We start from the raw sequence: 15,108 nt of genomic DNA on the forward strand, positions 1-15,108 counted from the left end.
CAGTGATTCTATTCTTTATTGCATATTTTGCTAGCTTACCTGGCTAGAAATCAGGCTCCTACTAAACCCTATGGAACCCTTCTTATATACAGAGTTACAAATTTGGGGAAGCAATTCTGAAATTTCTTCGTGAGGTCTTCCATAACTCTTTGGTGGATGCTTTCTATTCCCATATGATTTTTATGGAGTTTATCAGACAAGTCTAGAACAAATAAAAGTATTTGATCTAGAAAAATGACATGTCTGCCTTAAAGGCAAACAGAAATACAAGGTTAGATAGAATGTCTCTTTGTAAAGAGCAAAGAATTAATTTGGTCTAGTTGTCTTGCCTCAGTACCAAGAATAAGAACTGATTACAAATGTCATTACCCACTATAGTTATAAATCAAATATTCTCTTTTACTGCTCTCTTTTTACTCTCCTCACTCCTTCAGAACATTTGCATACAAAAAATTGATTATCTCTGCAAGAAGCCTGCCCAGTAAAAAAAAAAAAAAAGAAAAAAGAAAAAAATTGATAGTAAAATGAGCTAAATTAAAGACTGACAACAGATTACCTCCTTTCTGAATTTCACTCCATCGGAACTGATGGCGTCTCACAACAGAGAAAACAGAATCATATCCTTCTTCTCGAATCATTTCTGCAACTTTTTGAAGGTCAGTAGGATGTAAACATGGAGAAGTAGCTTGAATATTTCCTACAATGTCAACCTCTTAAGAAGATAAAAGAAAACAAAAAGGACATCAAAATAAAGTTCCTTGCAAGCAAGTAATCCTAAGATTTTGAATTCAATGTTAAAACAGGTCTTGTGAGATGATAAGGAAGGTGGAAATTACATGAAATTTTGAATAAACTATCAAACTCATACCATTGTGATAATTAAGAAATTCTATGATGGCATCTAGTGAGGTAGAGCTGTCTTTTGAAACTTCAGAACTTCTTCGATGAACCTGTGCACCAAATTGTTTGGCCACATTCTCAATTTCATCGTGGTCTGTTGAAACCCACACACTGTTTAGACAGTAAAAAAAAAATTAAACGGCTCAGTAAAAGAAATCACTAAGTATAAAGTGGAGCTCTGTAACACTAAAATACAGCTTATATAATGTTAGGATAGTTTTTGTACCATCAAAATAATGTTGAGATCCAAAGTAATATAAAATGTAAAGAAATTATAAAGTAGTTTGTATGTAAATTATATTAGGGTCTGAATAAAAATGTAGTCCTTCCTAGATATATTTACATATAAAATATATTTTATGAATTATACATTATTTATTATTTACATAAATATTATTTAGGTAACCCCAGATATAGTTTTATAAAATTGGAAAAAAACAATACTTGGCATTTTTTAGGATTATTAAGCAAAATAGCACTAAAAGTCAAATTTAAAGGAAATTAAAGAAGATACTGCTTCTTATTCCCCATTTGAATCCAACATATTGTATAAAGTATTTTAAAATACTTGCTAAGAAAAAAATGGACTTCACTTAGCCAAACCATAAAGGTGAAACATTTCTTCAAGTTTAAGAGAGAAAAATGCCCAAGTCTGGGCTCAAAACAAACATATAATCCAACCCTTTTTGTTTTTTTTAAACAACAAATAATGGGTATATAGATATTTGAACACAGAATCAACTGGTGTATAGCCATTGATAACAACAGACATGGCAAATATGACTTCATTGACTCAGGAGAATTTAACACTCTATTAACCACAGCTTACATAATTATCTATTTAGATTTTATAAGATGACAACTAAGGGCAAAATGCTATCTTGGAGAGGTGTACTAGTCTCTACTGAAGTTTTTTTCCAGAACCTTCACAAATTCCCATGCTAGAAATAGAAGATATGAATATTACTCTAGCCACAATATTTGAACAGTGATATTATGCAAAGATATTTTAATGACTTCATAGTCTTTGACATATACACACACACACACACATTTTTTCTCTTATCCCATTCATTCAACACCTACTGAAGGAAAGAGAATTGCATGTTTCATATGTCTATGCTCAACTGTCAAAAGTGAAAATGTGAGAAACTAAAGAAAATTTTCTAACATCTATGGGTTTCATTTATTCATTTATTCCCTTTAATATTTGTAGAAGGATTTAAATTAAGTGATAAAGTCAATAATTAAAAAAATTTTTTCAAAGGACGTCTGGTAAACAAGATGAGCCACTGGCTGAGTCAGGAGTCTCACACTATCTGCTCATGTCGCTCTGTGCAAGGGATGACACACGAGTCCCCATTCTCCTCCCTCTTGAAATCTGAAATAGTTTTCGGACGAATCTTTCACTGGAAAAATATCACAGTCAAAGGTATATAACAAAGTAAAGCACCAATGAAAATCCAGTGCATTTTTAAAATAGAGAAGGTAAAGGGAGGATGATAAGGTAGTAATTAGAATACAGTAAAAAAGTGAACAAAAAAAGCCAAAGACATAGGTCTTTTGACATCTAATTTATGTCATTAATTGAAGTAAATTACTGAAGCCATTACTTTACTGTCCTGATCTCTACTCCAATGAAAAGTGAATACCAGAGGGTTCAGTGATCTTTAGGAAATGTTTGAAAGGTAAGTAACAAAGTTTAGACAAAGTTTGTTTGCTTGTTTTTCTTCCTTCTTTCCTTGTTTTTCATTTATTCCTTCATGAAATGCTTACTAGTGCCTGTTCTATCCCAGACACTATTTTGGACACTGGGGATGTAACAATATATACAGTACAGTCCATTTTCTTGAGAAACTCTTAGCCTATCCGTAGAGACTGAGGCCAACACAGTACTTTAATTCCCTTTAAACTCCATTAGGGAAAGAGAGGTGAGGAACCAATTAAATAACAACACACTCTTGATGATGCTTTAGTTTTTACAAAGTACTTTTGCAGTGCCTGCTACATACCATGTACTTAATATATATTAATATTAAATGAATGAAACAGTATGTGGTTAAGAGCATGGGCTCTGAAGGGAAAGAGGTTCAAATTCTGGCTCCCTCCCATGCTAGCTATATAACCCTGGGAAGAATCTATAATCTCCCTCTGCCTTAATTCTCAGTAAAATGAAGGTGGTGATAATAGCGGGTACCTCATATGGCTGTTATGAGGATTAAATATAAACCACTTACCACAGAATAAACATTTAATAAATGTTAGTGATTTAAAATACTAAAACAGGAATGGTAATAAACATCTCTCTTTCATTTAATCTTCATACTATATCTCTTCTAAGGCCCAAATGCTTAATTTTTATGTATTATGTAAGGCAATGGCCCTATGAATACAAAAATATGAAAATAATATCCCATATGTACACTTAAAATACAATGATCACCTATTAAAGGGACTGAGCAGGTAAGTTTACTTTGGTTTAAGGGCATCAGGTGAGGATAAGCTAAATAGAAAGAAGAAACAAGTGCGCAAACAGACCTAACAAAATTTAAAATCAAGTAGAATAAATATCAAAGTCTAATGCCAATGGCTTTGGCCTTGAATGAAGTTATATTACATTTAACAGGATGAACGAGAATACCAACCATGGTGCCTATGACAATTATTTTTAATCGTAAATTTCCATTTTAGGGGTAACAACACATCATAGGCTTTTCACTAATCATAAATCTATATCTTAGAAATGAAACTAAAACAGTTATTTTTCACAAGTATGTTAGGCAACATTTAAAAATCAATTTGTTCTGAGGTGTATTTACACAGCACTGAACCACTGTTTAAAATTAAGCTCTTACAAAGTCAACTGTAGCAATAACTCTTTATTAAATGAAAAAAAATCCTGTCAGCATTTTCCTTGACTGCTAACTATCCTAGTTAGTATGCAAAGTTTAGCAACCTCAAAAAGTGTTGTTAGCTTTGATTCTGAGCAGGGCATAGAAATATGTCTCAATTAAGTTAAATCATGGCTTTGAACAAAATAATCTCCAACGTATCTTCTAGCCCTGAAAAACACAAAGCAGGCAGCTACAATTTTCTTCAATTGTCTCCTAAGGCAAATGTTTTTTGAAGGAAGAAAAAGAGGGTGGGATGCAGGAAGGGTACTCCAAAGGCCTCCTGGAGCTTCACAGTAAGTCAATTAAATTCAAATTAACACATTTTAACTGAGGATCTAATATATAAAGCACACCAAAATGAGTACAATAGTACCTGCTCATAAGCAGCTTTTCACCTAGTATGGCAGGGGTCACCCCAGGCCAAATCCAGCCCACTCCTCAGCCTGTTTTTGTAATGTTTTATTCGACTACAGCCACACTCATTCCTTTACGTATTGTCATGGCCACTTTCACAACATACAACAGCAGAGCTGCATGGCCGCAACAGAAACCATCTGGCTTGCAAAGTCTAAAATATTTACTATCTGGCCCTTTAGAGAAAAAGTCTGCCGACCACCGAAATAGAGACTAAAGGCATATTTCCATTAACTCTTCAAAGAATGCTAGCACTAGAAAGAATTCTGAAATCATTACAAGTTTCCTATTTTATTATACAAGAAAGGAAACTGTGGTCCACGACAGAGATTAACAGTAAAAACTTCTAAAACAAGGGAAAAATGTCAACAGATCACATACTATGTGCCAGGCACTAATCTAAGGGCTGCATAGACATTATCTCACTTAATTCCCTTGGCAAGCCTAGGAGGTAGACCTTTAAGTACATTTTGCAAATGAGGAGACTGAGGCATAGAGAGATTAAGTGATTTATCCACGGTTGCAGTTAATACACAGTGAAGCTTGAGTTTGAAACCATACAGTTTGACTCCAAGGTCTATAATCTTACCTTTTTGCATGGTACATGCACTAAATGAAGGTACAAACATCATTGTCATATATAGGAAACAAAAGCACAATTACTTTTCAATGAAGGGATCAGCAAAGGCTTCATGGAAGAAGTAGTGTTGGTCCCTTCTATTACCTTTTGAGTTAAATCCCGGAAAGGATGCCGGTTAGCAAGCAGCCATGAGAACTGAACAGAATAAATCCACACTATGACATGATATTGTAAGTTAGGAAAGGCAGAGTTAGAAATATGCTCATTTTGCTAGTTAAAGGCAAGAATGGTTTTATTTCTTCTAATCACTATTACTGGTATAGTCACAGATACCACAGGTAGCTTGAAGAAGTATAAAACACTATTCCTATAGTAACGAGCTTATACTCCAGATGTATTAAATAAAACTAATTGGTACAAAAAAAATTGATACTTGAATCATTTATTTTTTAAAGGAATTTTGTACAAATGCATTTTAATAAATGGAAACAGGAAAATCATTATTTAATATATACATGTATTTTCCAATCATTTCATAGAAAAATCCCCAATATCTGCTGTTACGGTTATTTGTTGAGTTTTGACTCCCAGAATCTATTGCCCCTCACTTTTGGTAATTGTACTCCAGTTTTCCTCTTGATCGCCTGTCACGTGTTTCAGTGGGGCTCCATCGGGGGCTCCAAGAGTGGAGATATGGCTAAACTGTACCAATGCAAGCACTGTGGTCAAGGATGAGCAGGGGATGAGCAAGGATGAGGCACAATGAGATTTTTGTTAAAGCTTTGAGGAGAGCAGCTCCTTCTGACTACACTTAAACCTGGAAGGATATGAGGAGTGCCGTCAAGGATAAACAAAGCCGATCCTAGTTAAAATGGTAAGGACAAGTTGTACTCCGTAACTACTGCAACAGGGAAGAGTATCCAGCATGAACTGAACTCAAGTTCCCTGAGAACAAAAGGCTGGACACTTTAAAGGCTGAGGTGTGCTAAGGGAAAGGCATTAAGTGGTGTTAAGGAGGGCTAGTCCTTGTGACTAGGCCCCCTGAATTTGTTAATTCGTGCTGATCTGGAGGAGAAACAACTTCTATCTTTATGAGACAAGGCAATGGTGCAAGTTGCAGCTAGGTGCCCTCCGAAGTTAGCCCCTTATCTTCCCATAGGGTCTGGGAAGGAAAGAGTTATTTCCTAGAATTTTGCATTTCTCTGAGAAGGGGCTCTCAGGTCCATGAAGAAACACTTTGGGGTGATAGATTTTTATCTCAAAGGGCAGAGAAAGTTTTTAGAACTGTAAGCTTTCTACAGTAACTGCTCTAAAAGCGGGTTCAGGAGCCTATCTGCCTATCATCAGGTTTTTCCTAGAACAATCAGGAAGTTCTCCTGGCAGCATTGGGCCTTCTCAGGTAGACATTTTAAGGGGAACTGGGACCAACCATCCTAGGGACACAGCCTCAAGCTGCTTAGAAGCCATGCTAGGGTTTGGTCAAGTCTCTTGGTGCAAAGGTTTGGTTGGAGTCCTTAAGTGCCAAGAGTTCTGCTGTCCTCAGTACAACCACTTTGACACCATAAAGGGAGCACCTATCCAGACCTAAAAAATTGAGGATTCTGGCGATAGAGTGCACCATCCTCTTACCGTGCTTTATTTTTCTTTAAAACATGTATCACCACCTGATACAACATATATTAACTTGTTTGTATACTGACTGTCTCTCCTTATGTAATAAGCAAGCTCCATGAGACTAAGGACTGATCCTACTGCTATTGGTATGACACCTGGGTCAGTGCATAGAACGGTTCCTGTCACATAGTGGGTAGTCAGTAAGTATTCGCTGAATGGATAAATAATTTTTTTTTTCTTTGATTTGACTGTACCTGAAACAAGCCTTTCCCTTTTTTGTTAAGCCAGTTTGAAAGGCATTTCCTGACATATGGTACCCCACAGTTGTAAATGATAGTTTTGTTCCCAATCTACTGTAAATATGACTTTGATCTCTAGTTTGTTTCACAAAAATGGGATTTTACTTTATTTCTGCGGCCTGGATGCACCTACTTCTGGCAGTCCCTTCTTTTCAGTTTGTACCCTTTCTAAGAAGGTAACAATGTCCAAAAGTTTATGAGCTTCACAAGGACAACCATGTCCATACCATTTATCTCTGTATTCCCTTGGATGTGTATAGCAGAAAGTAGGGCTCAGTAAATGTCTACTGAATTGACGAAATCCCCAAGTCCTTCCCTATCTCTCCTTTGCACATTTCCTATGACATTAGTGTTGACTTCTGAGTGCCTGCTCATATTTGCCTTGCTCCACCCAGGACTTCCTCTGAAGTTGAAACATTAAGAAAATTAGAAAATTTATACTTTTTTGCTATCTCCTTTTTAAATAAGATTGGTTAAATGAAAATCATTTACCCATATGTTAATATGGGTAATTAATTATGAGTAGTTAATATGCTTCAAAAACAGCCATCTCATTAAAAAAACAAAACACAAAGGTTGAAATAAATTAATTTTCACGGTAACAACAAATTTAAGTGTAATTAGGTTGAAGCTACTATGTGTAAATTAATTCTTGGCACCGAATTTGATTTCCCGTTCTTTATAAATGACATCAGCTTGTAACTCCTGACCAATTTGGCAATGTCTCTAAATGATGCACAATTAAAACTGTCCTTGGGGAAGAGGAGGTTCTAAAGGTGTAATAAAACCATTTACAAGTATATCATAAAACAGCCAGTGGTATACCTTCCCACTGTCTCTCATGTATAAACATAAGGAGCTTTCTAGATTGTGCTGACTCACAGGCAGACAGCTAGACTTTTTTTTCAAAGGTTAGGAAAGGATCTCCAAGCTGAGCTTGTCAGCTCTGACACCCGACTCCATTCAAGAACCTGATGCCTCCTTAATCGATCAGCTCCAAGCAGTTATCAGAGGCTGAGCAACAGGGGAGCCCCAAGCAAGGCCCCTGTCTAAAAGAGTTCACATATTATCACAGACGCTGCACCGGGGTGGCCTACCTTTACTTTTCCCCCTGAGGTCAACCTGGGAGGAAGGGACAGCTGGGAAAGGGTAATCTCCTCTTTTCACGGACAGCATTCTCAAGGGCGGGGATAGGAACTGTCCCAGGTCATAACCATTAGCAGTTACGGAACAAGGAAGGAGCTGGAGCTCTTCCTCCTTGGGCTCTCGGCCCGGTCTCGGACACCCCGGGTCCTGCACGCCCCTTGCAGGAGCGATCGCCCCTGCCAGGAGCAATGGCCCGGGAACCCCAGCCCCTCCAGCAGCCTGACTTCCTCTCCCGACCCCCGCCCAGGCCGCGCCGCCCACTCTCGCACATGCGCACCTCTGGAAGACCCCCGAGTCCAGGGCCGCACGCAGGACCCAGCCAATGAGCGGGACCCCCGCCAGGTGCTTAATGTTCTTCAGGGGGATGCCTTTGCTGCCGCCCCGGGCCAGAATCAGGGCCGCCAGGTGCGGGGGCTTCTCCACACCTCGGCCCTGGCCGCCGCGGGAGTTGCGCTGCAGCTTGGGGGGCCGGCCCCGGGACGGCCGCCCCCGCGGGTTGGAGACGGAGGTGGCGGCCCCCTTCTCCACCGAGTCCATCTTCCTCCCACGCCTTCTCCCCAGCTTCTCCACATCCGGGAGCTAGTCCCTCGCCACCTCAGCTCGGCGCCGCCCGATCCCCGCCCGACCGCTCGCGCGGGCGGCTGCTCTGCGCCCCGCCCCTCGCTCCGCCCCCTCGCGCGGCAGGCCGGGAATTGCAGTCCTCTGCCGCCCGCCCGGCTCCGGAAGGCCAAGCAGGCTCTGGTGAAGGAACCCCAAACCTAAACCAAGAAGAGGGAGCCCAGAGATGTTGGGGGGACGTGCGGTTTCTGGAGTGCTTGATAGTGTCTGGAGATTTCCAAAATAAGCAAAATAGATTACTGATCTTTTGCTGAAGAACGTTCCCAGTTAAGAATTATAGTGGGTTTTCCGCTGCACACCCTGATGCACCCTAACACGGATCAATTTTATATTTTAAAATGGATATTTTAAACATCCATCTTTTTTTCAATGCTTCTGACTCATTTTTTCCGAGAGATTACTGACCACCTCATTCAAATATCCTGCAGGCACCTTAAACTCTCAGCTCTCCAAGTGGATTCAAACTGCTTCTGTCTCTGCACTTTCCATCAACAACATCACCATCTACCTAACTGCAGAAGCAAGGAAGTCAACCTCATTACTCACCTTTAGTGTAGTGGATACCTGTTTTTGCTTTTTGGATTTTTTCTTGCTAAAAATCCTTTTCCTTTAGGGATTGTTGCCTCCCTCACCCAGTGAGGCTTTCACTCACATTTTTTGCCTTGCAGTAGTTGTTGTGTAACCCAAACTTGTCAGTCTAAGAACGCCATCTCCCTGAACACAGTTGTGTTCTAGGGACAGGCATCTGACCTAGCAGAACCCACTGGAGTCCTTTCCAGAGACTCCTGGAAGTAAAGGATCTTTCTCATGCTGAGTCTTTGGGTGCTAAGGACCTCGTAAACCTGAATTCTCAGGGTAGGGGCAGGATAGGGGAATAAGCAGGCTTTGCTCTTCTGAAATGGGTTGGGAGACTGATGTTCACACTGAGAAAAGCAGGGCCAAGACATGTAGGGACAAGAGAGAAAGAGCCCCGACGGCATCATTTAAACCTCTTGATCCAGCCTCTTAAGAGGCACACACACACACACACACACACACACACACACACACACACACCTCTCTCTCTGTTTTTTTTATATAGATTTTTAAGCAAGTATCTCTGACCTAACACACATTTTGTATTTCACCACTTTTGCAAGCCTATATCAGGAAGTAGAAAGCCTCCTTACCTGTCCTAGGTGAAGGCTAAATACATTCGGAAAGAATGGATTGTGGTGTATCGCCTTGCCTTTTCAGAGAAGGTAAAAGACCTGTGTGCCTCTCAAGTCTTGTTTTTTTCTGAAGGGATCAAAATAACCTTTCAGTGTTTTGGGTCCTAGGAGAGGTACTGGACACTTTACTTCTCCTTGCCCGTGAAGTAGCTGATGGCCCAGCCCTTTGGGGGACTGGTGCCAGGAGAAGGTGTTTCATGCAGACATGGGGTGGGCAGCTGTGGCAGACATCCATGCCATGGCTGGAGAAAGGGGGAAGGCTCTAGGAGCCATCCCATCACTGCAGGACAAGGGGACAACTTGCCCCCTCCCACACTGGCTCTTCGAATGGAACCTTTGCAGTTGGTATGCTTCAGAGACAATGACACTGAACTTTTGGTAACTATGCAAGGAGGACACCTACTGCTTCATATACACCACAAACTCCTTCCTCTTCTCTGCCCCAATAACAACCTTAGTTCTCTCCAATAGCTGCTATTCTCCACAGTATTTCCCTAGAAGCCTATGAATCCTAGTGGCCACCGATCCCTGAGTAGTTTCACTCCTGGGGCACATTGGTGTCCTCCAAGCTGGTGATAGACCAAGTGGCACCACTATTACTTATCAACTTCTATTATAGCAATTTGCATAAATTTCAGAAGACTGTAGTCTCCTCTAGGAGAGGAACTGTTCCTTCTTTGTAATCTTATTATCCAGAACAATGCTTGAATCACAGTACTGCACAGTAAACATTGGTGAACTGCGTCTCATATTACTTTTTCAGTCTCTACCCACACATACTTTTTTATATAGTTGCAATCTTGTGAAAATAAAGAATTTTTTATCCTTTGTATTGTTACAGCACCATTTTAGTTAGACCTGACAATTAGCTAATTTCAGTCTTGGGGTGGGGGAAGGAGGAGAGAGAGAGAGACAGAGAGAGGGGAGTTGGTAGTAAAAGTGGAAGGTGATGCATCCAGTTCAATATATGGCACATAGAAGTTAATGAAATTTTTTCCCAATAAAATTAGAGTATACTTATTTAAGGTGGGTTTGTGTGTGTGTGTGTGCGTGTGTGTTTGTCTAAAGAGAGAATGACTGTGCCAGGAGGAATAGAAAGTGTTATCTTGTCTTTGCCTTGGATTGTTATCGTGTCTTTGTCTTGGATTACTTTGGAGGAAAAATATAAACTGCTGTCAAAGCAAATATTTGGAGTCATCCTTCCTTTAGAGATGAGCATGAAATATTGTTGCCAAGGAATAATTCATTCATATTTATAGTGAAAGAGCATATCTTTATATTACCTCTTGTTTTACGATTTTCTGTAAGAAAAAACTCAGTTCACAGAGGAGTCATTTCATTCAGTCACTCATTTGTTCACATTTATTGCATTCCACAAGCCAGGATCTGCACTACACGTTAGAAATACCTGGTCACGATGAGCAAGACAGGGAGCTTAACATGATGACGGAGACACAGGCAAACCATGCTAGAGTGTCGTTTGAGCTTTGGCAGAGGTGTATGTAAGGAAGGCAAGCACGGGAGAAGTATTCAGGCTAGAATGAGATTTTTGTTGGCTGAGATGACTCTTGAAAGGCTTTAGAGTTTAAGAATGTTCTAGGTTAAGGGAACAGCCTTGTGGAAGGCACTGAGGAATGAGACTGCATGATAACGTGGGAGACTTGAAGTAGTTCGCTATGATTGAAGCAGAAGATATTTTTTGGTGAGCAGCAAAAGATGAGAATCGAGAGGAGCACGTGGGCCAGATCACAGCACCTCAAGGTCTTATGGGCTCAGCCTTGTCGAGGAAGTTATGGAGAGCAGGGGTATGACTTGATTCACTTCATTCATTTTTTCAACAAATAAATATTGCATGACTACTGTGTGTCAGGTACTTTTCTGGGCACTGAAAATATATTGAGGTGATGCAAAGTGCTCAAATTCTGGATGTGTTTTATAAGCACAGTTAATAGGATTTTCTGACAGACCAAGTGAGGCTGTGAGAGAAAGAGAGACCAGCATCTTCGGCCTGACCATTGGTAAGAGGGAGTTGTTATTCACTGAGATGGAAAAAGACTATAAAATAACCAAATTTGGGGGGCAGAATTAGGAATTCTGTTTTATAAATGCCATGTATGAGACACCTATTAGACATCCAGAGGGATATAAACTGTGGTCTATTAAACGAATTGGCCTAGAGTTCACAGGAGAGATCTGGGATATAAATATAACTTTGGAGCTCTCAGTATGTAGATACTACTCAAAGCCATAGGACTAGATGAGAATGAGAGGTGATGTTAGAGAGAAAAGGGAAGAAACCAGATGAGATCAGCTAGGATGAAAATGTGAGCAGAAAAGAAGTCCAAAGGCTGAGCCCTGGTGTTCTCCACCATGTAGAGGTTAAGGAAATGAGAAGAAGACAGCAAAAGAAACCAAGATAGAATGCAAAACAGAAGGGTAGCCAGTATGGTAGCCTCACATCTAAGTGAATAAAAGTGTTGGAAAGAGGAAAAAGTGATCAATCATATCAAAGGCTGTGATTACCATTGTGAAAGTTATCAATGCCAAAATGAAGTCACTTATCTCTAACCCTAATAAAACAGAGTCAGGAGGCCATGAGAGAAGGGCAGTCATACACTATGCCTATACCAAAAAATAGCACAGGAATTTTTTTTCAAACTTCAGCTTGCTACATGAGTCACACAAGACAGCTGGCCAGACAAGTACAGCTAGCTGCTTGTACAAGAATGCTTGCCTGATACTGTCTCCACTAATGAGCTTGCATCAACTCCTGCAATAAGCCCTTATAACCGGTGTTCTCTTTGTTTCAAAACAACTTACATGCACTTCTCTCTTTTGTCTTTAAATGCTTCCCCTTGCCTCAACCTCCCCAAACGTGACTATGATCCATCTCAGCATGCGTACCCGGCTTGCAATTCCCTCCTATTCCCAAATAAGCTCTCTCTTTGGAGAGTATGGATCTCTCTGTTGTTGTTTTAGATTGACGTCATGTAAGAGGAAGAATACATTGTCGTATGTTGTATTTAGGAATGTGGCCTCATGGTGATCTTAAGAAAAGTAGGTCCACTGGCTTGGTGGTGGCAAAAACCAGATTAGGGTGAATTATAGAGGGAATGGGAGAAGGGAACGTGGAGATCGTGAGGAGAGACAATTGGAGAGTTTTGGTATAAGGAAAAAAGAGGAGAGACAGTAGGTGAAGGATTAAGTGGGAGTCAAAAGAGTTGTTTTGGGTTTTTTAAGAGGTGGGAAATATGTGACTTTGCATATTGATAAAAATAGTCCAGTAGAGATGGAGAAATTAATGATACAGAAGAGAGAGGGAAGAATTGCTGAAGCCGTTTCCTTGATTAGACCACAAGGGATGTGATCTAATTCTAGAAGAACTGGTTTGGCTGGTAACAGAAGATAAACTTTAAGTGCATGAAACTATGGAACTAGCCCCTCAAATACTGAACTTAAGGCTACCAAAACCAGAGAAGGTTCTGGCTAGCCTTGAGAAAAGGGATGCTTCTGGAATAAGACCCTGCAATATGGTGAATTAAAAATGTTCACCACTTTGATGATGTTAATGGAGAATGGCCATTTGCTAGAGGGGTCTAATCATACTCATAGTTAACATTTATTGAGAACTCGTGTGCCATTCAGGCTGCTGAGCTTTTTTCTATGTATATCTCATTTCATCCCTGCAACAACCCTTCACTACTTAACATCATACCCAATTGTAGATAAGAAAACTGAGCCTCATTTAGAGACGTTTAACTCCTACTGAAAGTCTCACAGCTGGCAAGTGGTCAAGAAGAGATTTGAATCCAGAGTCTCGAACTCTAGAAGCTGAGTTCCAGGCCCTTATGCTGTGAGAACCAGTCTTGAATGATTTGGTAGTTAAAGTCTGACTTGATGGGGAAAGGAAAGGACAGAGCCATCCACCCCGACCTAGAACAGATAGGCTAGTAAGAGATGTCTCTATAGTATGTTCTCTTCTCTTAGGTAGATGGGGCACTTGGGCAAGATCGGAAAAAAGGTATGGAAACTGTGAGGCCTTAGGAATGAAGCCAAGAAGGAAGTTAGTGCTGATAACACCAAGTGCCTCCCCAAACTACTTTTTGAAAGGGGGCTGATGGAGAATTCCACTGTTCACTGCACATTTGCTGTAGAGGCACTAAGGCTGGAATGGGGTGGGAAGAAAGTGTTCCAATTGGAGTCACCTAGGAAGTAGAGACACAGAGGTGTAGCCCCTGATCCGGGATGAAGAGGGTAGGTCATCTGACCATATCTTTGTCCCCAGATGTTGCCTTGAGCAGAAGACAGTTGCTAGCCTCAAGTCACACAGCCAAATCAACAGGGCCAGCCCCATTGCTGAAGGAGCCCATGTTGGAGAAGAGGAGGCTCTGCACAGAGGTGAGTTATCCATGGAGGTTGTCACAAAGTTGCCCGGTGTCCTGGCTCACTTGCACTGTTCCTGGTGTCCATGGAAATAATACTGGATAGCTTTGCTCCTTTCAGGCATGTAGGAGTCTATGACCCTGGGAGGAAGCCAGAAGTCCCAAAGTGCCTGAGCTAACACATTGTCCCTTTCTCCAACTGCCACAATGTGAAAGATGAGCAGGGTGCAGATCTTTGCATGGGACTGAAAGATTCTACAGGGGACACAGTGTCTCCTATGCATGCATTGTGCTCAATGGCCTATGTGTTCAGATCTTTCCTTGACCTTGGGAAAATTACTTATCCTCTATGAGTCTAAATTTTCTCATCTGTCTCATAGATATGATAATAATAATGACCACATCATAAGGTTGTTTTGAGGACTAAGTGACAATGCATAAAAAGCATTTAAGCACAATGAATAGCATATAATAAGAGTCCAACAAATGGAGTTATTAAAATATTTGTGTAGCAGCACAAAAAAGTTAGTTTAGGAGCAGAAGAAAAATATCATATTTTATAAGAAAGTAAGTGTTTTTTTGTTTTGTTTTGTTTTGCATGATACCTAGAGAGGCTTTTTGGGTAAAAAGGTGAAGGCTGTGGCCCAGATGAGCTGGAATTGCAGCATTTTAAGATATTTTCCATGCCGTGCTGTGCTGTGCTGTGCTGTGCTGGGAACATCTCCATGCCTTCCAGCTGGAGTTGGCTCCCCACACACCTCTGTTTGAACCAGGATCTTGTTAGAGGAATGCCATCCCCTCAGGGCCAAGTCTAGCATGTGGGAGAACATGCTAAGGGGGATGCACAAGGTACCAGGGGTAAAGTGGGATTGTGAACACTGCAAAGCAAGAAGTCAGACCTAGCGATGAGCAGGAGGAGTGGAAGCCTCCCAGAGTCCTCTGAGAAACTGGGAGGGATAATGGCATCCAATAGTATGTAATGGTTTGAGGAATTACATACAAGAATTTGAGGAAGTTTTATTTAAATTTTGAGGTACAAAGAAACCACAT

The 15,108-nt window shown here is 40.6% G+C and overlaps 1 protein-coding gene across 1 annotated transcript in view; it reads right to left on the minus strand.

Moving 5' to 3' along the window:
• The window catches only part of CMAS (cytidine monophosphate N-acetylneuraminic acid synthetase), a 34,822-nt gene extending 26,296 nt beyond the window's left edge, over positions 1-8,526 (minus strand). Inside the window, exons 1-4 of the mRNA XM_012640977.1 lie at positions 8,125-8,526; positions 869-1,011; positions 557-712; positions 99-202 (exon numbers count right to left, since the gene is read on the minus strand). Of these exons, the coding sequence (XP_012496431.1) occupies positions 99-202; positions 557-712; positions 869-1,011; positions 8,125-8,384 (663 nt within the window). The 5' untranslated portion in view covers positions 8,385-8,526. The remainder of the gene's footprint in view (positions 1-98; positions 203-556; positions 713-868; positions 1,012-8,124) is intronic.
• Between the last annotated feature and the right edge of the window lie 6,582 nt (positions 8,527-15,108).

The sequence above is a fragment of the Propithecus coquereli genome, unplaced genomic scaffold (assembly GCF_000956105.1).
Source record: "Propithecus coquereli isolate 6110/MARCELLA unplaced genomic scaffold, Pcoq_1.0 Scaffold16, whole genome shotgun sequence".
NCBI lineage: Eukaryota > Metazoa > Chordata > Mammalia > Primates > Indriidae > Propithecus > Propithecus coquereli.